At 38.9% G+C, this 23,934-nt stretch overlaps 1 protein-coding gene across 1 annotated transcript in view; it reads left to right on the top strand.

The window, feature by feature from the left end:
• Positions 1–20,033, top strand: part of LOC149287542 (voltage-gated delayed rectifier potassium channel KCNH8-like) — a 241,409-nt gene extending 221,376 nt beyond the window's left edge. The window contains exons 15-17 of the mRNA XM_089492752.1: positions 14,891–14,991; positions 17,862–17,905; positions 19,284–20,033. Coding sequence (XP_089348878.1) covers positions 14,891–14,991; positions 17,862–17,905; positions 19,284–20,033 — 895 coding nt within the window. The remainder of the gene's footprint in view (positions 1–14,890; positions 14,992–17,861; positions 17,906–19,283) is intronic.
• The last annotated feature ends 3,901 nt before the right edge of the window (positions 20,034–23,934 follow it).

The raw sequence follows: 23,934 nt of genomic DNA, 5'->3' as shown, positions 1-23,934 counted from the left end.
TTACCTCTGCCCCCAAGACTTACCAGAGCAGACTCCTGGGTGTCTTGCGAGGCCGGCGGGGGACATCTACGCAATACGCGTATACAACTTCCGGTGCCGGCACATCCGCTGAGTGCCAGCACCGGAAGTTTTATACGCGTATTGCGTAGATGTCCCCCGCCGGCCCCGCAAGACACCCGAGAGTCTGCTCTGGTAAGTTGGGGGGGCAGAGTGGCAGCATATCTCGGGGGGGGAGGAGGAGGACAGTGGCAGCATATCTCGGGGGAGGGCAGCAGCAGCATATCTCGGGGGGGAGGAGGAAGACAGTGGCAGCATATCTCAGGGGGGAGGAGGAGGACAGTGGCAGCATATCTCGGGGGGGGCAGAGTGGCAGCACGTTTTCTTTAAAAAAGCACCAAACTTTTAGGGTGCGGCCTATATACGGGGGCGGCCTATATCCGAGCCAATACGGTATTTTTTTCAGGACAAGAAGGGCTTTCTTTAGATGACATTGTTTTGATTGTATCATATTATTTACTATTAAAAAAAGTATAAAATATGGTGAAAAATTTAGAAAAAAATTTTAGTTGAAAAATCTTTTACTCATCTATAAAAGGTAATGAAAAAACCTGCTAAATAGATTCTACTATTTGTCCTGAGTTTAGAAATACCCAATGTTTTTATGTTTTTTTGCTTTTCTACAGATTATGGGGCAATAAGTACATTTTTTTCCAAATCTGGTAATTCTTCCCCCCATGTGCCATTTCGGGTATCTTTGAAGCCGGCCAATGCAATTTACCCCATCAAGTCATATATTTTTGAAAACTAGACACCCCAGGGTATTTCAAATGCTAGTATTTTAACTCTTTCCATGCACCATATCTACCACCAGTCTTTGTCAAACTTTGTGGTAGTCATTTTTTTGCATTTGTTTTCAGGTATGAAAGTAAGCCACATTTGGGGCATGCGCATTTTTCAATGTTGAACTTTGGCATTTGGGGATCCACTGCCCAGTGGCGTCGCTACAGGGGGGCAAGGGGGGGCAATTGCCCCCCCTAGGATATTCCTTGCCCCCCCTGTTGCCCCCCCGCCAAATTTTTAATCACCCAGGACAGTCCTTGACTGCTAACGACGGCATGGTGCCGTCGCTAGCAGTCCCAGTCAGGTGCTAACGACGGCACCATGCCGTCACTAGCACTATCTTACCTTGATGGAGGTCTGTGGACCTCCATCACCACCTACCCCGGCGATCTGCCCCTCACACAGAAGGGCATCACCGGGGCCACCCGATCTGCCCGGTGACGTCACCGCGCAACTTTATTAACAACTGACAATTGTCAGTTAAAGAGGTATGGGGGCATACTGCTTAGATGCCTGTATCTCAGGCATCTAAGCAGCTACATACCCCCAACATATACCATTGTAAAGGTAATCGCCTCACCTTTCCAACGGTATATAGGTTGTAAAAAAAGAATAAAAAATATTAAGTTAAAAAAAATAAAAATAAAAATGATTTGGAGGTCTCTAAAGGCAGATAAAAAAAGATCAAAATTGCCTAGAGACCCCCAAATTAAATTATTTAAACATAAAGTAGTTTAACTTTAAAAAAAAAAAAAAAGTTTAAGTATTCTAGCTAAATGATCACTGTGGTAGCCAATGTTACCACAGCGATCATATAGCTATAAAAAGTCACATTCCCTTTTTAAAAATGGCCGATACTAATTTTTAATCCTATGATCCCTTTGATCATGGGGTTAGAGGGAGGCAATTTTTGAAATCCTGATGAACTGCAAATATTATTAAATTCAGTCATTTAGCCTGTGCGGTACGTGAGTAACCATATCATCCCTGGAGCGCCTTGCATTTTTACTGCAAAACTTATTTTTGCTGTAAAAGTGTTTTTTTTTTCTCCCTTTACCATCATTTCTTTGGGATTGTAAGGGAAAAGAATGGTGTGTGTGCTTCTGTGAGTAAATGTATGGAAAGAATGGCGTGTGCTTCTGTGAGTGAATGGAGATATGAAAGGCGTGTGAATGATCAGTAATTAGGGTTGAAGCCTTGACGTGGCATTACTGCTCACGTGGGAAGTTAAATTATGGCACAAAAAGTACACATTTGCAAAAACGACATCCCTTGGCGCATCAAATGAGGGGCTGCATGTGTTTCTAGTACAAACCTGGAGTGCGCTAGACACAAATGAACATGTCGTTATGGTTAGAAAAAAAATATTTTTAAGCCAAAGCGACATATTCCATCATTATTTGTGCACTCAACTTTTGTCCTAGAAATACATGTAGCCCCTCATTTGAAGCTCCAAGGGGTGTAGTTTCTTAAAATGGATGAATTGTCTGAATGAGGGAGAGCATGAGTTAATATGTGGATGAGTTGTCTGAATGAGGGAGAGCATGAGTTAATATGTGGATGAACTGTCTGAATGAGGGAGAGCATGAGTTAATATGTGGATGATTTGTCTGAATGAGGGAGAGCATGAGTTAATGTGTTTGTGTGTATTATAGATGTATAATTGTGGAAGGGCAAAGATGGCACTAGCAGGATGTTTGAGCCTTGGGGAACAAGATGGCACAGGCAGGGTGTATATGGGACAAAGATGGCAAATCTTATGTGTGTTATCTGGGTGCTGGCCAGGTTCTATGTGGGCAGCATGGTTGGGGTGTGCAACCTGTGATCTATTTTTATGTGAATTCCAATTGATCTGTACGTGCAAAGCTTGGTTTGTGTGTTCTTCTGTAGATCCATATCTGCTATGCTATGTTTCCATACATTATTTATGTATACCTGCAAATACAGGGTTTGTATGTCTTGTTCAGTTGATTAATACCTGCAATGCTGTTTCCATGTATTGATTTGATCTATACCTGCAATGCTACATTTCATATATTATTATTGTATACCTGCAAATACAGGATTTGTATGTCTGATTCTGTTTATTTGATATATACCTTCAGTGCTGAGATCACAAGTGAATTTCAATTGATCTATACATGCAAAGCTGGGTTTGTGTGTTAATGTGTTGATCTATACCTGCTATCGGCAGCAGGGTCTAATATTTATATATATATTTATATATATATCGGCAACAGGGACTAAATATTAGGCCCTGAAATCATTTAGTGGAAAAGCTAAGGTATTGTGTTGTTTAAAGGATTTCAAGGATTAGTCGTACTAAGCTTCAGGCTTCCCATGTTGAATGATCAAGTATTGTATTGTCCAATAACAAAAGTATCATTCCATAGCACATTACTTTTGGCAATATATATATATATATATATATGTGTGTGTGTTTTTTCAGTGGTATGATTTAATGGTGGAAATTATTAATGCCCCCCCAGTTTGACTGTGGTATCTTGTGTGCCCCCCCTATATATTGTTTCTAGAGTCGCCACTGCCACTGCCCATGCCCTATTTGGTACATCTTTGAGCCGGGCCATTTCAGTGTGCCCAACAAAACCATATATTTTTGAAAACTAGACACCCCAGGGTATTTTAAATGCTGGTATTTTAACTCTTTGCATGCACACATTTTACCACCAGAATTTTTTCAAAGTCTGCAGTAGTATTCTTTTGTGTGTATTTTTCCCCCACACACCTATGTTATGTATGAATTTACAGCTCCTGGTATATGCCGCTGTCACACGACACCCCAATATGTGTTCGGCAACATCTCCTGAGTACAGTGATACTCCACATGCATGAGTTTGTCATTCTTTGGGGGAACTAAAAGGCCACATTTGGTACGTGTGCATTTTTCTAATTGGAAATTAGATGCGTGGCTATCCTTCCCCCCGTATTAACTGGGACATTGTTGAACCCGGCCAATTCAATTTACCCCATCAAATCATACATTTTTTAAAAGTAGACACCCCATGGGCATTTAATATGCCAGTATTTTAACTCTTTCCATGCGAGAATTGTTTACCTAATATGCTAATTTTAGGACTTGCTCACAAAAATATATTTTTTATATATATATTTTATTTTTGCCTTTTTTTAAAAAAAAATTCAACTTGAAGGTTCCCCTGATCACACTGTGATTAGAAAGCTGGGCTCCATTGACTTGCATGGTTGAATGCAGTACCTGTATTCAACCTGCAAATGGACCATCTAGCGAACTTTTTCATCTTTATTGTTTTTTTTCCCGGGCCAGAGCGTTCACAGTCCATCCCAAGGTAAGTGTTTGGTGTCGCTGGATGCCTCCTGATCGAGGCATTCCATCGACACCATTTAAGTTTAGGAGGCGATCGTTGATCGCCTCCTAAATGCTTTTAAAACGGCCCAGGGAGGGGTCAGAGATGGCCCCTTAGTGCCGATCGTGGCGAGGCATTACAGCAACGCCGTTTGGGTGCAGAAAGCGAAAGTAGATCGCTTTCTGCACCCGTTTAAAGGCGTGCCGGTCCTGGCACATCAATTGTCGTAAACGACATGTTTTTCCGTGACGTGCCCGGACCGGCAATTGTCATCAAGGGCTTAAATAAGAACCTGTAATGTGTGTGTAAAACAACAACAAAAAACAGCAAATACCAACAGAGAAGGATGGACAAATCCAATGAGCCATGCCCCTTACATGCAGTGTCATCTCTCTTTCATATTTAGAGGGGGCACATGAGGGGACAGGGACCAAATTGGGAGCAATTTAAACCGCTACATATACACTATATATATGTGTGTCTGTATATATATATATATATATATATATATATATATGCGTTTCCTTTAATATTAGCCCCTGTTCCCAATATATATATTAATATTAGCCCCAGCTGCCAATATATATTAATATTAGACCCTGCTGACAATTTATATAAATATTAGATCCTGCTGACAATATATTTTATATTGAAAAAATTGGACCCTATACAAGCATTTACTTGGGCCCCCTTCCACACTCCCGCACCAAAACAAATATTTGCCACACTGCTGAAAGACTATGAGAGACTATGAGAGTTAGTGTCGTCTTCTCTCCTTCTGACTCTACCGTGAAGGTCCTCTCCCCCCATAATCATCCTCAGAGTCCCTTTGTCCCCTCATTCACTAAGACACAACTCTCTTTTACTTACTCCCTGTAGTTCAGGTATAGATCAAATAAACAACACATGTAAACAGCACGTGCATGTAAAGATCAACTTAATAAGACATAAAAACCCTATATTTGCAGATATACAATAATAACGTATGCAAACACAATATAGAAGGTATAGATCAGCAGAACACACAAACCCAGCATTGCAGGTATAGATCAACCGAAATCACATGTTAACTCAGTACTGAAGGTATAGATCAAATAACCAACAATCAATTGAATAAGACATACAAACCCTGTATTAGCAGGTATACAAAAATAATGTATGGAAACATAGCATAGCAGATATAGATGAACAGAATAACACAAAAACCCAGCTTTGCAGGTATACATCAATTGGAATTCACATAAAAACTCATTGAAGGGATAGATAAACCCCCCTAAATTACAGGCATAGATCACAGGTTGCACACCCTAAAGCCAGGCCTGGAATACTCATTGCAAACATAGAACCTGACCAGCACCCAAACTACACACATATGACTTGGCATCTTTGTCCCCAAACAGCCCAGCATAAGTCAACTTTGTCCTCAAACACCCCAGCGTACGACATCTTTGTCCCCAAACAGCCCACCCTCTGCCATCTTTGTCCCATAAACACACAGCCTGTGCTATCTTTGGCCCATAAACGCCCTGCCTGTGCCATCTTGGTCCCCAAGGCTCAAAACAACCTGCTTGTGCCATCTATGCCTTTCTACAAATTAATGATACACATCTCTCTGTGAAAATTATATTAAATAATAATCTATGATGATATTAATGATACAGCTATTCACACAATTCATCCACACATTAGTTCATTTATTCTCTCACTCATTCACACAATGCATCCACACATTAATTATTTCATTCTCTCACCCATTCTAACTCTTTATTTATTTCAATATTCTTACTACCTACCTTTCTTACTAGCTACCTCTCCTCCTCTTCTCACTATCTACCCCCTCTCTCCCTTCTCACTATCTACCCTCCTCTTCTCTCTATCGACCATTTCCCCCCTTTGTAGTTCACTTACCATGCTGAAGTCCTCTACTGCTCTGCCTCAGTGCTCACTGCTGAGCGCCGGTATATGACGTCATATTCCAGCACCCAGCATGAAATGGCGGCACCCGGACCAAGACAGAGGCCTCTCGGAGGAGACTAAGGGGTGCAGAGCGGTGGCTGAATGCTTATTCATTAGCAACCGCTTGGTGCCCCTCTCTCTTCTCCACGTCAATCAGTGCACAAAAAAAATAAAAATGAAGCACAGCATTATGTAGGGTGGGGGTTGGCCCCCTCTGGCCCCTGTGTCGACGCCACTGCTTACATGTTATAGTATTTAATGTTATTTTTGAAACTTTTTTTCTCGGGGATGGGCTTAACAATATTTTTAGTGGGAGGGGTATGAGATGTTTAGGCATCATTTTTTTTTATTTTTTACACTTTAGCTTGTTTTCATTTTTTTTCCCTGGAGATTCTATTGGAGACATTCTAACAAAATGTTTATGATGCCATGATGAGATTACTGGAATAAGGTGAGTACTTTAATATGCATCCTTCAAATGAAAAAATTCAAAAAAAAAAGTTGCAACCCTGTTGCTGCAGCTGTTGTCATCCATAGTTCCAATTGATTGACTGCTTAAAGCTGCCAATCAGTGGCAAAAATGTGCTCACGTTGAAGTCAAAGTGAGTGCTTGCCAGGGATGCTTGCAAAATATCTGTGAGGCAGGTAAAGGGGTAAAAAGAACACCACAATTACAGTGCATATGAAGGCTGGTGATGCTAATGAAAGTGGTTTTTTTATAGTTTTTATGAAAGATCTGATCAGAGTTGGATAGACTGGGTTTCCAAGCTATGCTCTTCACCAACCTGCAGTAACACATAGGTCAATACAGACAATGTGTTATAGGAATTTAATTACTCAAGACAAAACCATAAAGTCTAATTACTCAAACAGCAGAAGACAGGGCTGTTATTTGCTACTATAACAACCAACTAGAAAATAATTCTGTATGTAAACATAATATTTCAGTATGGGAAAGAGTAAGCTGCATTATCACAACAAAAACACTGTATGTGGGGGGAGGGTTATTTTATTTAACGTCTTAATGACCAGATCTATTTTAAGCTACAGGACCAGAGCATTTTTCATGTTTTTGTTGTCTTTCTCCAATCATTATTTCCCTCTTTCTCATTTAGTGAACCCACACAAATTATATTCTTTTAGTGACGAGTATGGATTTTTGAAAGCCACATTTTTTATAAATAAAGTTTTTTTTTAAATGGGATTTAAAATATATATATATATATAACCTGCCCTGATTTAGAATCCACACTATAGTCATATATTTTTTGTTTATTAACATTTTTATAAAAGTTTATTTTTTTAATTCATATTCAACCTTAAAGCTAACCCTAACCTTAGATAAGGTTGCCACCTTTTCCTCAAAAAAAAATACCATCCATAGAAACAAATTTCCCCAAACCCAGTGATTTATTCACATGTTGACACTGGGGGTGGTACAGCATAACTCCCACAATATATACTGAGCCTGACAGTGGTACAGTATAACTCTAATATATATATATATATATATATAGATATAGATATATATATATATATATATATACTGAGCCTTTCATCATCACAACCACAACAGTATAACTCCTATCATTATATAGTGATCCAGACACGGAGGGAGGTACAGTGTATATCTTTATATATCATTATAGCAAGATAGACGGTGGTACAAAATTTCTCCCGTTACTATATACTGCGCCAGACATTGACTGTGATACACCATAACTCCCATCACTATATACTGACTCAGACACTGACGGTCGGACAGCATAACTCACAATATCAGATCTGTATATTAATATAACTTTTTGATTATTAGTGCTGGGCCATTGGTGCAAGCTTTCCTCATTTTTACACCAAGTAGTTGTAAGTAAAACATGTGTCCAATAATAATAATACATTATTAAGGGTCAGTTTAAATATATAAAAGGACCAGCTAGAAGAAACTATGAAAGGTTGGCCCATCAGAATGCACAATTAAGAATATGAACATGGATTCATCACAGATTACATTTTTATGGTGTTAACAAAGTTAGAAGAAAAAAACAAACAGAAAACTACCAAAGTGTGATCAAGTGAAAAATGCACATTAGTATTCATTGACCCACATAGCAGGCATAGATCACAGATCACACACCAGCCCTGGCATCCAGATTGCACTCACATGGCTTCACCCAGCACCCAGATTGCACTCAGAGGACTTCCCCAGCACCTAGGTTGCACTCACAGGACTTGCCCCAACACCCAGATTCTACACATGGGACTTGCCACAACACCCAGATTCTACACATGGGACTTGGCCCAACACCCAGATTCTACACATGCGACTTGCCTCATCACCTAGATTGCATACACAGGACTTGCTCAGCACCCAAACTGCATCCACGGGACTTGCTCAGCACCCAGGTTGCATCCAAACCACTTGCTAAGCACCCAAGTTGCATCCACCCCACTTGCCCAGCACCCAGGTTGCACTCATAGGACTTACTCAGCACCCAAATTGCATCCACGAGGCTTGCCCCAGCACCCAGGTTGCATTCAGAGGACTTGCCCCAGCACCTAGGTTGCATTCAGAGGACTTGCCCCTGCACCCAGGTCACGGCTGTCCATGAGCCAGGGAACCAGTTGGTTCCTATTAGCAGGAGACACACACACCGAAATCCGGGCGAAGTACGAAAGGATAAGCCAAAGACGAAGTCAGGTCACAAGCAAAGGCTCGAGGCAGGCTGCAAGAATCACTGGTAGGAATCACAGAATAAGGTCTGGTACACGAGTAGGCAAATCAATAGAAACATTTGGGTATAGGGTAAAGTCCAGCTGATACCTGAGCAATGAGTTCTGGGAGGTCAGGTCTTTTATTTCTTTGAATTTGGCGCCAAAATGACATCACTGCACGAAACACGTCATGACAACGCCTATACGCATCTCCCTCCCTGCTGGCGTCTGTTGGCAGCAGGGAGTAAACGCGCCTTCATGGTAACCTGAGAACGCGTCCTCCTCACTGCTGGCCTCTGCCGGCAGTGGAGTTGGAGTGTCGCCACTGAGACCCTGCTTGCTGCTGTGTCAGTGAGCAGGGGAGGAGAGGAGGCATGATGCTGCGTCTGTCCAGCGCTGGATCCCGGGAGAAGGTGAGTAGGTTCACCCTCAGAGGACATGCCCTAGCACCCCCCCCTTTCTCACTATCTGCCTCTCCCTCCCTTTCTCACTCTCTTTACCCCTTTGTCTAATCTCCCTTTTTTAATTCACTTACCCTGCTGAAGCCCTGTGGTGGGAGCGTGTGGCCTCTTTCTCTAAGAGAAATTTTTTATTTAATCTTAGGCTCATTTGTTTTCGGACAACAAATTTAAAACAGGGGCGGGGGCTTTTTTTATGTGGAAACAAAATTTGTTGCACAAAAATGCCTTTCTGTCCCCCGGCCCTGTCTTTGGCCCCTGCAGTTTTCCCCTGCTTTGTATCTGCCCCCACCTGCTCACTTACCTTCTCTAGCCGTTTTCTGGTCTTCTCTCATCTCTCTCTGCAGAAGCAGAGACCATGGTGACCGGAGAGCTGGGAAAAGGGAGTAAGCAGAGGGGAAGTTCAGTATGTGAGACAGTCTCCTGCTGCAGAAAAAAAACAACAGAAGAAAGGGGAGGGGTATAGTGTACTCAGTGTGTCTGTAGTAGAAGCGACCCTTAAGTAAAATATAACCCTTGCTTGTCTGTAGAAGTAAAGTAATGCACAGCTTTTCTTACAGGCACTAAAATAGTAAATTGTCATTTGCATATTAATTATGCTCCCCTGAGATTTTTACTTTTGTTTTACTGAGGGGGTGGTGGATATGTGGAACAACCTCACAGCAGAAGAAGCCTGAGGTCCACAGAACACCTGAGATCTGTACTTTCATTTAATGTAATAAAGACTCCCTGCAGAAGTAGCTTGAGGTCCACATAACCCCTGATTTTTTTCGTATTGTTTTTGAATTTTTTTGTCCAATTTTGGTATGTTACTTATTTTTCAAGTGGGGTTGTTTATTTGTTTTTTTTAAAGGTGGGGGAGTCATTTTCGGTTTTGGTTTCGGCCAAGTGAACGCTGACTTTTCGGTTTCGGTCCAGAATTTTCACAAGCCTGTTTGACCCCCACGTATAATTACTAGGTATCTCCCAGAAAATGTGTGAGAGAGAGACAACTCTCCCTAGAGTTGTCACTGTACAGTTTATTCACAAAAAGCCCAGGGAATCACTTGTTCTTCCTGTTCTCTGTCTCTCCAGCTCACGATAACTGTAAGAAGGAGAAAGGATACAATACTGATAGCAAATTTACCTCTGAGATGATTTTAAAGGTGACCAAGGCAAGGCCGGATTAATGTCGGGGGCGAATGGAGCTGCAGCTCCAGGACCCTACCTAAAAATAGGCCCAGTCAGGGCCGAGCTGAAGTGGCCTATGCGGCCGCACAACTGCCAGGGCCGCCTTTAATGGGTAGCAAAAGCCCGCAACCACAATTATGCCTGCCACTCTTACCTGTGCATTGCTCATTGCTGTGCGAGCAACTTCTCTTGAACCGCCCAGGGGAAGCAGGAATCCAGCTGAGTCACGTCAATTTACATCACGTCACATGATTCTGCTACAGAGCTTCCTCAAGGCGGTACAGGTGAGGGAAGCAACGGCCCCTGTGGAAGTCTGCGAGCGGCACCGAGAGATCTGCAGTTTAGGTAAGGGAGTGGGGGAGGTTGTATGAACAAGTATGCTTGATTAAGGGAATTCATGAGTATCTGTAAATGAGGGAATCTGCAAATGAGTGAATGAATGTTTGTGAATAAGTAAATCAATAGTATGTGTGTGATAGCATGGTTGTGTAAGGGGGAGCATGGCACAGGGAGGCTGTTTGAGGCTAGAATGTCATATGGAGGCTGTTTGAGGCTAGGATGCCGCAGGCTGTTTGAGGGCAAAGATGGCAAGTCCTATGCTTACAATCTGGGTGTTAGGCAGGTCCTGTGGATTGTTAGGGATATTAATGAGACAAAATAGGCAAAACCAATATTTTATCACATACGCAAAATAACGACGCTATCAAATATTGTAGTACCACATCCACAATATGAATTTAAGGAGATACCCTATATTTTATCTCCGATCCTAAATTCTTTCAGATCGCCGAAAATTATAATTCAAATTAGATAGATATCGCCACGATAGTCAATCAAAAATATTTATTTATTGTGAATACAATTTATAAAATCTATGTATGAGTCACACAGTGCATAATATAAAACACAAAGTTCTTAAAACATGTCAAAATTGAATCAATTTAAATACAATATATTATCGATAGTTATCAATATGAATTAGTACTATATGAGTCTAACACACAATTAATTTCCAGTCCACTCAGCAACCAAAAATTGATGATAATCAGGGCAGTAATAAAGATATCACTATCTCTCTTATATTAGTTTAACTAATATGACAAATTAAAAAGTAATTTAATAATGTCTACGAGTATTAGTGAAATTTCTAATAGATGCAAATGATGTCAAACTTCATCTACAGGTAAAAATACCTTTTCATTATTGTTATTATCACGGGTTATAAGCTGCAGTCTCACAAGCCGTCATATACAATAATGCAATATATTATTTCCCAGAAACAGGGAATTCTATATGAAGAAGACAAAATTCATCTCTATTCAGAATAATAAAACAATTATATTTACCACCACTTGTTGCTGTTGTCCCACCTGGTCCTTGTAGAAATTAATCCAGGTTCAGTGGCAAGAAATTAAGTGGAAAAGAATATAACTTTCTACCAGTTATATAGGTTAGAACTCAAAGTAACTCCAAGAGTGAAATATGGTGCCAGAATCTTAAGATTCCAATTCTCTGGGGTAAATTTGGTGAATAAGTCCGTCCGGGTCTGTCTGTTTCAGGGTGCGATTTCTTTAAGGTCCCCTTCTTTTTTTTTTTATTATCCAAGACATAAGCTTAAAAACAGAGCTTATTATCATAGCCTCCACCTCTTGATTGGAATTCTCCAATCATAACGGTGGGTTTTACCCATGAAAATTAGGATTTCTACTCATATTTACACCGTTGTAATTTCTTAATTTACCTGTGAGAGACGCTCTGGTCTAAGAATTAACTTAAAACCATTAAATATGTGTTTGGAATTTATCCTTGGTTACCCTAATCGCCAGGTGTTACCTCCTAGATAGTAACTCAGGCCTTGGTAGTCTTACCATGTATCCCCCATTCCAAGTTACATTTCTAAAGATATGCAGCGTCTACTCCTTAACTTTCTCATGGAAGATAACATTAATTGTATCATATATACGCTGAAACATCATTATACATGAATACTCCTTTGTTCTCTATTATAGAGGGAACAAGGACAAAAAGAAATCATCACTACATGATTAAGTAAAATAAAATGGCTCTGACTCCATTTTGTGTTCATGTAAAGTACAGAATATATGGAATACATGTTTTCTATCATAAAATATCTGACAGGATGCAACCTGAGTGCCAGGGCTGACATGATACTAAAGGGGGTGCTGGGTGATCACATCGGCCATGTCTTCTAGGACACATATAATTTTACATATCGCTGACCAGCCCAGATAAAACGCTGCCCTGCAGTAATTAGGCTGGCGACATCAATATACAAGAGGGCAGCTGGGGCCATTACATAAATTAATACTAAAGGGAGGGACAGTCTGGGGGCATAAATACACATAGTTCTGGCTGAGGGCGATACCCAAGGGAGCAAAAAACAAAAGGGGGGGCAACAACAAAGCAGTGTGGAAAATACCTTTTTTTAATTTGTTGTAGCTTAGCCCTTCTGGTGTGTCAGAGTCTGTCCTGGTGTGTGTATTTGGGTGTTGGTGTGGCAAATCCTGTCCTGCTGTGTATGTGTGTGTTTGGGTGTCGGTGTGACAAATCCTGTCCTGCTGTGTGTGTGCGCGCGTGTGTGTGTTAGGGTGTCAGTGTGGCAGAGCCTGTCCTGGTGTGTGATTGGGTGTCGGTGTGACTGTGGGTTTGGGCATTAGTGTGGCAGAGCCTGCCTTGTAGTATGTGTGTGTTTGGGTTTCGATGTGGTAGAGCCTATCCTGGTGTGTGTGTGTGTTTGGTCATCTGTTACCTAGCACTTTATTTAATTTTTACTTATCCAAAGATAAAACGCCTTCCTGAATTTGTAGTCACTTCAGAGGACAAAACTTTCTAGGCCCAGAAATCAGTGAGAGTAAAATATTGTGTGATTTCATCTATTGCAATCTGCATATTTTATTAAAAATTATTAGTCACACACACCTTCCACATCTATGCATTTTGCAGAGCAAATTCAGTCCTTTTTAAAAAAAGAAGCTCGCTGAGATTTGCCCTTGATAATGCATAATGATATCAGGGAGTGTAAATCTTCCACTCTCCTGTAAACTCCCTCTTTAGTGAAGGCTCCAGTTTTTTATCTTTGCATTATGCAGGTCCAGCTCAACCCTTCTTGAGGATAATTTTGGCAGGGCATGTCCTTTAGAATCCATAGTTAATTGACAGTGAAAGTAGTGGAATGCATTTCCCATTTTGATAGGTTAGATTACGGAATTTGAGGCCCTGGAGCAGTTATACAAAAAGGACTTTTCTTGCTCAACCACCCAGAGGTACTTACTGCATCCACCAATTGTCTCCCAGATGTTCCTCATGGCCAGTAGCTCCCTTATTTTGTGTTGAGAAATAACGTCACTTCCAGGTGCAAATGTAGATCACTGTCATTGCTTTATTAATGTAGTGGATGCTGTTGAGACTGCTACTTTGTGGGACAACGACAGGACCCTTGAACAATTGCTCCATGTGCGCCATCATTACTCCAGCCCTGCATATTTTGCTCCTTTGTAAAATAATACAATATATATATATATATATATATATATATATATATATATATATATATTGTATATCATATGCTTGATTGTTTGTCATAAATAATTTAATTATCTGATTTTGTATAACAGCTTTCCCAACTTTGATCACATTAATGTTTCAGCACAGTCTGTTTTAACGGGGAGACAGGCCAAGTTCCCCATATTCGCCCAAACCGAACACAGGAACGGGGGAATATTCGTGGAATACGAAGATTTTTTTCCCCATGAAGACGAACATGAAGAGTTGGCCGGCGCCCAAGTCTAATATATACTGTATATTTATACTGTATATAGAGTGTGTGCAGCGACCACTCCCAAAGCGGACTCCATTGCTATTAATTGTGCAGTGGGCTCTAGATGTTTTGAAGACCTAGCAATGCCCCTGGTTCAGTTTAACTTGACTAAATTGGCTACAAATAAACAATATGTCTATTCACTAAACCAAACTCAACTGTCAACATGACTACAGTTACAGTCAACTTGACTACCAAGTAGAGCAAGTAGTTGTATAAGGTAGCTCCTTTAGACAAAAAAGTGCACGTTGGTCCGTGTGGTTGAAAAAGGGCTTCAGTTTTCACAAAATTGACTTCACTTTATTAAATCTAATAGGGCTACCTAGCTTGTGAACTCCTTTAATGTGTAACCGTGCAGACTAGTGTCTAATCCCTCACTGACAAAAAAGCAAGTGCTATGTGTCTGCAAAATTCAAGTACCAGCTGCCAAAAAGACAATTCTTAAATGTTGAATACTTTAAATGCATGCACAAAAAAGAAATATTTACACATATATATATACTATGCAATGCTCTTTTAGGCCGGCTTGTAATGTACAAATAAATACACCTCTTCTGCCTTTACATGTACAGGTTTGTTGATGGAATTGAGACTGATTGCAGTTCTCCAACTACTCAGACATTTGACTTCAGCCACAAGCAAATAAACCAGGAAAACTCCCCTGGAAATTCTGGTGAGCCACACCACAGTTTGTATTATATGTGTATAGTCCTTAATGTGTGTAATGTATTCTTTGTTCTCAATGTATTTTGGAAAGTATTAGTGGATATAACCACTCCTCCATAATGTAAACAGTAGAATAGATGTATAGAATCTTAGTGAGCTAAGAAAATGAGCTGATGGAGCATGACCCAGTGGTCCAAAAAGATGCCTCATATACCTTTTCAGGTGTAGCACTTTAAGTCATCTATAGTAACAGTGGCAACTGCTTTGTGCACCTATTTTGTACACTTACAAAACCAATAACACAGAATTATTTCAAGGGCAAAACTATTTTTTATTTGTGATTGTCTCCAATAAGGACAGGTACTGCATTCAACCATGCAAGTCAATGGAGCCCAGCTTTCTAATCACAGTGTGATTAGTAAAAATAAATAAAAAAATAAAATAAAATTAATAATAATAAGAAAAAAATAGTAAAAAAAACTGTAAAATGTAAAAATAATTTCCCACTGATGTCACTATCAGGGGAACCTTCAAGTTCAAAAAAGGCAAAAAAAATAAAATATATATATAAAAAATATATTTTTGTGAGCAAGTCCTAAAATTAGCACATTAGCTTAAAACAATTCTCGCATGGAAAGAGTTAAAATACTGGCATATTAAATGCCCATGGGGTGTCTACTTTTAAAAAATGTATGATTTGATGGGGTAAATTGAATTGGCCGGGTTCAACAATGTCCCAATTAACACGGGGGGAAGGATGGCCACACATCTAATTTCTAATTAGAAAAATGCACACGTAACAAATGTGGCCTTTTAATGTGCCAAAAAATGACAAACCCATGCATGTGGGGTATCACTGTACTCAGGAGATGTTGCTGAACACATATTGGGGTGTTGTGTGACAGCGGCATATACCAGGAGCTGTAAATTCATACATAACATAGGTGTGTGGGGGAACAATACACACAAAAGAATACTACTGCAAACTTTGAAAAAATTCTGATGGTAAAATGTGTGCATGCAAAGAGTTAAAATACCAGCATTTTTCTAGTTTTCAAAAATATATGGTTTTGTTGGGCACACTGAAATGGCCCGGCTCAAAGATGTACCAAATAGGGCATGGGCAGTGGATCCCCAAATGCCAAAGTTCAACATTGAAAAATGCGCATGTCCCAAATGTGGCCCTTTTGCCCCAAAACAGCCAGGCAAAATCATTCATGTGAGGTATCGCTGTACTCAGGAGATGTTGCCGAACACATATTGGGGTGTTTTGTGATAGTGACATATACGAGAACCTTTTAATTCATACCTGAAGTAAAATGTGTGTGACAAAACAAATGCAAAAAAATGACTATCACAAAGTTTGACAAAGACTGGTGGTAGATATGGTGCATGGAAAGAGTTAAAATACTAGCATTTGAAATACCCTGGGGTGTCTAGTTTTCAAAAATATATGGCTTTATTGGGCATACTGAAATGGCCCGGCTCAAAGATGTACCAAACAGGGCATGGGCAGTTGATCGCCAAACGCCAAAGCTTAACATTGAAAATGCGCATGCCCCAAATGTGGCCCTTTTGCCCCCAAACAGCCAGGCAAAATCATTCATGTGAGGTATCGCTGTACTCAGGAGATGTTGCTAAACACATATTGGGGTGTTTTATGATAGTGACATATACCAGAACCTGTTTATTCATACCTGAAGTAAAATGTGTGTGAAAAAACAAATGCAAAAAAAAATACTACCATAAAGTTTGACAAAGGCTGATGGTAGAATTAGTGCTTGGAAAGGGTTAAAATACTTGCATTTGGAATACCCTGGGCTGTCTAGTTTTCAAAAATATATGACTTGATGGGGTAAATTGCATTGGCCGGTTTCAAAGATACCCGAAATGGCACATGGGGGGAAGAATTACCAGATTTGGAAAAAATGGCTTTGAAATAGCAAAACGCTACCTGTACATATTGCCCCATAATGTGTAGAAAAAAGCAAAAAAACATAAAAACATTGGGTATTTCTAAACTCAGGACAAATAGTAGAATCTATTTAGCAGGTTTTTTCATTACCTTTTATAGATGAATAAAAGATTTTTCAACTAAAAGTTAGAAACAGTCATTTTTTTCTAAATTTTTCACCATATTTTATACTTTTTTTAATAGTAAATAATATGATACAATCAAAACAATGTCATCTAAAGAAAGCCCTTCTTGTCCTGAAAAAAACAATATCTAATGTGTGTGGGTTCAGTAAACGGGAAAGAAGAAAATTACAGCTAAACACGAGCAGCACAGAAATGTTAAAACGGCCATTGTCACGAAGGGTACAAAAAGTAAAATCAGCCTTTGTCGCGAAGGGGTTAAATGAAACAATGGACTAAAAATAAATAATTCATCCCCTCCAGTAACACATAAAATTAATAGGGAAATAATTTAACATCTAAAAATGAAGCGGTCGTGTTGTACCTCTCTTCCCAAGAAGGAAAATAAAAATTGGCTATATAACTATGCATTGGAGGAATGCATTCCTCTAAAACATACCGCTTCTGCTGCTCAGCATATACTCTTCCCCTGAATTTACCTGTCTGCTCATGGTGGGAGTGTCCAGGAGGGAGAACTTTTACTAATCAGTTGGGGAGCTGTGGCATTCTTATTTTTACTGTTATAGAGCGCTCTTCTTCCACATCTGTACCAACATTATTAATTGGTGCTCTTTCTATCTACATACATTGCTTAGGGCAAGAAACACGGTTTGATTTATTATTGGGTGCAATGTGTTTTATAGCAAAGAAAACATAGCTTACCTTCTCCAGTTTAACCAAAGCCCACATCACTCATACTATAGCTGTTGAAAGAAATTCTGTTTTATTTTCTTGTAACAGAAAACACAGAGATGAGGAAAAGCATTGTGAAACTAAATCAAGAGGTAAGAGTTAATTGCTTAAAAGTTTACATTTTATACTTTATTTTTTTCTTTATATCCCACTACTCCATTACCCTCCAAATAACCACAGCTATAAATGACAGCAAGTGCAAAAAGTAAACGGTTATACAAGAAGAATAAGCTACAATGTCTAGTATCTTCCATATGGAACTCAGTCTTTTCTGCGCATGAAAAAAACAAAAAACAACAAATGTCTTAATAGACTACTTGTGCCTCTTTTCTTCCTTCCCATGTCTTATGTGAGGAAGGATGTTTGGTACAAAACATTTTTAAAAATCTCCCTGTCTACCTGTCCTATGTCTGAATCCCCATAGTAGGTATATAAGGTCCACCCTAAGCATACAGTGTTATTTTTAATTAACTTTTGATGATCAACAAAGCTGTCAGACCTCATCTTTAGTCCATTGGAGATAGTGACTAAAGTGTAAAAGAAAAAGTAGATTCTGCAATGCACCCTATCAACTACTTTGTGTTGCTGGAACATGAGAGTATGTAAACGTGGCCCTGGATAAACAGTAGGCATTTTACAATCAACTACCATCAGTCGTGGATATGGTTTTTTTTATTATTTTCAATGGGCTGATGAAGAGGACAATGGTTTTGTTCAGATAATCAGGTAAAAAACAATAAACAGGTTTGAACCTTCTGGAGGATGGTTGGAATGGATCTCTTTTATCCTCATCCTTTATCATGGATACCTAGAAGTAGATGGCATAAGTAGGGGCATGTATCTTTTGTTATTTTGTTCCTTTTGCTGTGTGTGTTTACTTAACTCCTTTCATACCACAGTACAAGTGGTGGAAGAGAAGAGGTCATTTCAACCTTCACCATGCATATGTGGCAGAAAGGTTGGGCTCTATTCCCCTGAAGGGTATTTTTTTATCTGTCAATTCCTCATCCCACTGGGCATGGCATGGGGAGCATGAGGAGATGCATGGGATGGAGGTATTTCCACTGACAAGTGAATCTGGTCAATTAAGTTAACCCTAAAGTTGATTGACCACTCAACTTCTCTGGACTTAATTACAGTTAATTTCAAATTTGGAAGAAAAGTATCTGATAATGCATTATAGTGAACAAACAGTAGTTCAAATATTTAACAAGGATGAATGTGGTATATTTTATAGTTTCTGAAACAGACCATTTTCTGTTTTTGTGCAGGAGTAATCATCAAATTGTCAGCCAACTTATTAAGACATGTTTAGGCAAAGGAGGCCCTTCAGCATATACTAAAGAATTAAGTTAACAAATCACTGCTCTTTCTTAAGTGATACCAAGTAATGATAATTGGGATTTTTTTTATTGCTTATTTGCTTGACTGTATGACATCTCATCTTTACTCTTTATCACTCGTTATCAGATGACCATCCTCTCTCAGCAAGTCACACGGCTGAGCAAGGACCTGAGTGAGATGCTGCAGCTCCTGAGGCCTATGTTACTTTCTCAAGCCTATATATCATCTCCTTCTGCTGGTCTCATCAACACTTCTCTCAATAATACCTATAGTAACAGCAGTGGCTTCTGCAGTGTAACTCAGTCACAAGGAATCATCCCAAGCCTTGGTGGATCAGGGTGCACTGGTCAAAGTGGTGTGGACATACCCCAGAGTAGTACAGCTTGGATGGAGGCCTTCCCCCCTCCTACTCAGGCAATACAAACCGAAAATACAGGGAGAACAAATGTCCATCCTGCTTTGTCACTGGACTCATTTCTCAGACATTCATGTCCCTATCATATGCAGCACAGAGGATGTAGCCCTCTGGCTATGAATCAGACTCCGTCCCCATGCCATAGTCACTACCCCCAAACACAAATGAACCATGTAAGCCAGGTAACACATAGCCATTCATCCCCAGGGATGGCTCCTCATCCACCACTAGGTCAACAGAATGTGACAAAGAAGTCCAACATGACTTTCACATCCACCAGATTATTTTGCAACGCTCAAGACTCTGATCCCTTGAAGGACAGAGTAGCTGACTTGTTGGGATTGACATCAAGGGACTGCAAAGAGACATTACCTGCTGCTCTGGAAATGGTTCATAGTTCACCTGGGGACTCACAGGGAGACATCATCAGATTTATAGATGATGAAGGCACCCATGTGTAGATGGAAGGAAGTTGAAGCCAAAGCACTGACCGTAAGATGTTTACCAAAGTGGAGCCCTAAAAGGCTGTACTAAACTGTGACAAAATTGAAGCCTAATGACAACAGAATGTCTAGTCACTGCTGAATTTAATGTTCACTGCCACCATGCTGCTCAAACAGCAATATTAAATGCAACTGAGTCCCAGAATTTTTTTTTTACTTGAATAATTTTATTTCTTTGTAATGAACAATCTCTGATGTGTTGGTATTTTCCTAATGTAAACACAATTTCCCAAACATCGAGCCTCTTGTCAATTTGACAGTTCAGCACAAGTAAACTTATTTAACATTAAAAAATCAAAAATGGTTTCTTAGGTCAGTGAAATTTGAGTGTAGTTGGTGTATCATAGAACACATACTTAATCAATCTTATAATTCAAGCCAGATCCAGGTCATAAATACTTAAGGGAATTAAAGGTATTGCTGCATGTTTGTAGAAAATTATACATGCATAGAACTTTATAAAAACAAAAACATTTATATTTGCATGGTTTTATTATTGTATTACCAACCACTATGGAAACTTATAGAGATAAGCCAAAAATGGAAAAGTTCCTGGATGTTTAGTTGTTTGTTGTTTTTTTGGGGTATAACAAAAAAAGGAGCTTATTTTTCTATATTTGCTACTTGTTGGGTTTATACTAAATTTTCTCATTTGTTTCCAATTTCAAACTGTTTATTTGATATTTTGCTGTCAGATGGAATGGAGATATCAGGCAGGAAAAAGAATAAAACAAAGTATCACTCTACAGGTGCATGCTGTGCAACGCATGAAGCATTCTCTGAGAGGAGCTTTTCTCAAGCAACTTGAAGAATCTATTTTTTTTTTGCTTTAATAAAGATAATGGATTAAAAGACTATATACATGTATGTATTTCTTCGTATCATTGGAACTCTGTTAATTGCACTGAGATTACTAGTGAGGGTTATGGTTATACCGAGGAACTTCAGTCAAAAATATCTCTGTATGTGGAACTGCCTGGTTGTCACAGTTCTAACCTGTGATATATTAACAGCTATGTTTAAAACAAGACACATGTCACAAGGGGGAATGTAATGGTATTTCAATTCTCAAAATGAGTAGATACCCTAAAACATAACTTTTAATTAAACATTCTTTTTTAAATGGAAAAATAAACAAATGATAAAACTGAATTTAGTTTTATCTGTTTTTTTAGATATTTCATTAAAAGTTATGCTTTAGGGTTACCACTTGGGGGGAGGGAGTTGATATGTGTTTGGGATTAGGCTTTCATGAATCAAACTGGGTGGACCTTTCATGATAAACAGTTATAGTAATAGAAGCCTTATAATTAAACATACTTATAATTAAGCATTACTTCTAAAGCTTTAGTTTATAATTAATGTTTTCCAATTCCAATTCCAAATACCGACAGGATATTTTTGACTGCAACTACAAAGCTACGTTGTAATCAATAGAAAGTAATTTTTACAAAGCAATTCAATGGGGTGCTCTGGCTATTAGCATGATTTAAATGGATACATATTTACTCATGTATTCAAGGCCATACAAATCTAGAATATATAATTCAAAGGAAATTAATATACTGCAGGGAACACCATAAGACCAGAGGTAAATAACAGTGACAATATAACCTTTTAAATGCTGTTCTACTCTAACTCTATAACTGTTGTAGGAGTTACACTGACTTACCACAACACATTCTTATTCTAAATTTTATGAAACCGATTTATATAATTGTATATTCCAGTTACTTACATAGGGATGTGATTTTATCTTATATATAATCTTATATTTCCACTTTCCCAATACTTGATACATAAATCTAGTTTGGTTTTTTAGAACTCTATTCAGATTGATACATAAATTTACATATACTGTATATACCACATTGGCCATAAAAAGTTTGATCTGTGTCAATGGTCTGCAAACAACAATTAGATATTTTCCTTTAATGCTGTCATCAGGATTTAGACATGGAATTAATAGACTTTGCATTTATAAAACACACATTGTCGAATGTGATGGTAAATAAGAACCATTCTGCTCATCTATTGTGCGCATTTTGTCTCAATCTTTAATGTTTCTCTGGACTTACCGTAGATTCAGGATAGTGATATACCTATCCCATGCATGCTTAAATTCTCTGTGTTAACCTCTACAACTTCTTCATGTAAATGAGGTCCAGTGACTGGACTTACAGTCCAGAAAAAAACAATTTCTTTGTAGGGATGGCATAAACATAAAGTAGATGGGTTATAGGCATATTATGGCAAAGAAGTGGGGACAGATTGTCAAAATGGGTAATGCTAGTGGTAGGTGGGCAGGGTTCCTGGCAAATCTCAGCCTTTTAACCTTCAGCAGTACTCTAGGAACATATCAACGATTATATTGTATTGACTCTTCATTAACATTGAAACTTCAACTTTGTAAATATTAACTTTACTACAAATTTCCCACCAACTTGGAAAAAATGTGAAACCACTTAATTAATGCAATTCTTTACATAACATCCCACAATGTAAAACAAACTATGTCATTTTATAAATTTACAACATGAATGTGTTTAAGAATCTGGCTATGGAATGTCAGTTTCACACTAAAAGCTATCGTTAGGAAAAAAAATAATTTAAATAGACTTCTCAAATACCCTCCAGGCCAAACCCGCATGTGAACGGAATGATTGACAGGATACGCTGTGAATAGATTGGAGTTGCTCAGCTAAAATCCACCCTCAGAGTGTCAGATGGCTCTACAAAGAATTGTCAGGAGTCACGTTTTCATGACATTTCATTGGAAGCCATTTTACAGTAAAAGTGGCACTTAACCATTGCCTGCTACTTTTTTATTGTGAACCTTAGTATGTAGGCTAGCAATGCTTTCTCAGTGTAAGGGGTCACCTAAATGGAACAATCATATGAAAAATATTTATTGGCTGCTCTTTCTTAAAAAATAAAAAATAGCCTCTATATGCCTCTTTGAGAACGAATAAGCCCCTCCTTGTTGTCACCCAGTCTGTCTAGCAAGCTTTGTTGCTTCACCGATTCTTGAAATTAAAACATGTGAGTGTGACTGTCCCTATAGTGGCCTTTGAATTCAACATGCCTAAACACATTAAATACATCAGTTCTGCAATACTGTCTTACCTAATGCAGAGGGATCACTAGCACAAGCAAATTGTACATGCTGAAAGTTTGTAGGACTAAACAAATGTTCCAACCATGAAAATTAGTGTTTTATATCACAGGTATTGACTTTATAATGCTTAAAAAAGCATTATAAAGTGAGAACCTAACAAGCTAAGTTGACAATCATAAACGAGATGTTATGAGGTGTAAACTCAACCGAAGCAGATTGCCATTTTCCCGCAACTCAATTTAGGCCACTATAAATAGGCACACCTTTTATTCCTTCTATAACCTATAGGCTCAAAACAGTAATGGGCAGACTGTCAAAACACAAACATATACTCTACTCTTACAAATCTCTGCCCATACATACACATGTACATTCATACTTGCCCTTCATATTTGACACATCCTGGCTTACACTTGCCCTTGCATGCACGCACTTGATTACTCTAACATACAAACACTTTCAAAACACACATTCTTTCTCTCTCGTTTCTCAAAAAATCCCCCCATCTCATGATCATTCATCTTTTTCATTATCTCTCCCCTTTCTATCCATCTCTCCCTTTCTTATTACCCCTTTTATCATCCCTTTTCTCATTATCTTTCATTTCTTTTTCTTTCAGCTGTTTGCTTTTTATCTCTCCTCTCTGTATCTCTCCATTATCTCGTAATTTTCTGTTCTCTTCATTCTTTTTATCTCTCATTCTGCCTTCTCTTTGAAATCCCTTATCATCTGTCCTCTCTG

This window comes from Sceloporus occidentalis, unplaced genomic scaffold (assembly GCF_023333645.1).
Source record: "Sceloporus occidentalis isolate IW3139 unplaced genomic scaffold, rSceOcc1.0.p SCAF_59, whole genome shotgun sequence".
Taxonomy (NCBI): Eukaryota; Metazoa; Chordata; class Lepidosauria; order Squamata; family Phrynosomatidae; genus Sceloporus; species Sceloporus occidentalis.
The sequence above is the reverse complement of the archived record's forward strand: the minus strand, read 5'-3'. Positions and strand labels throughout refer to the sequence as shown.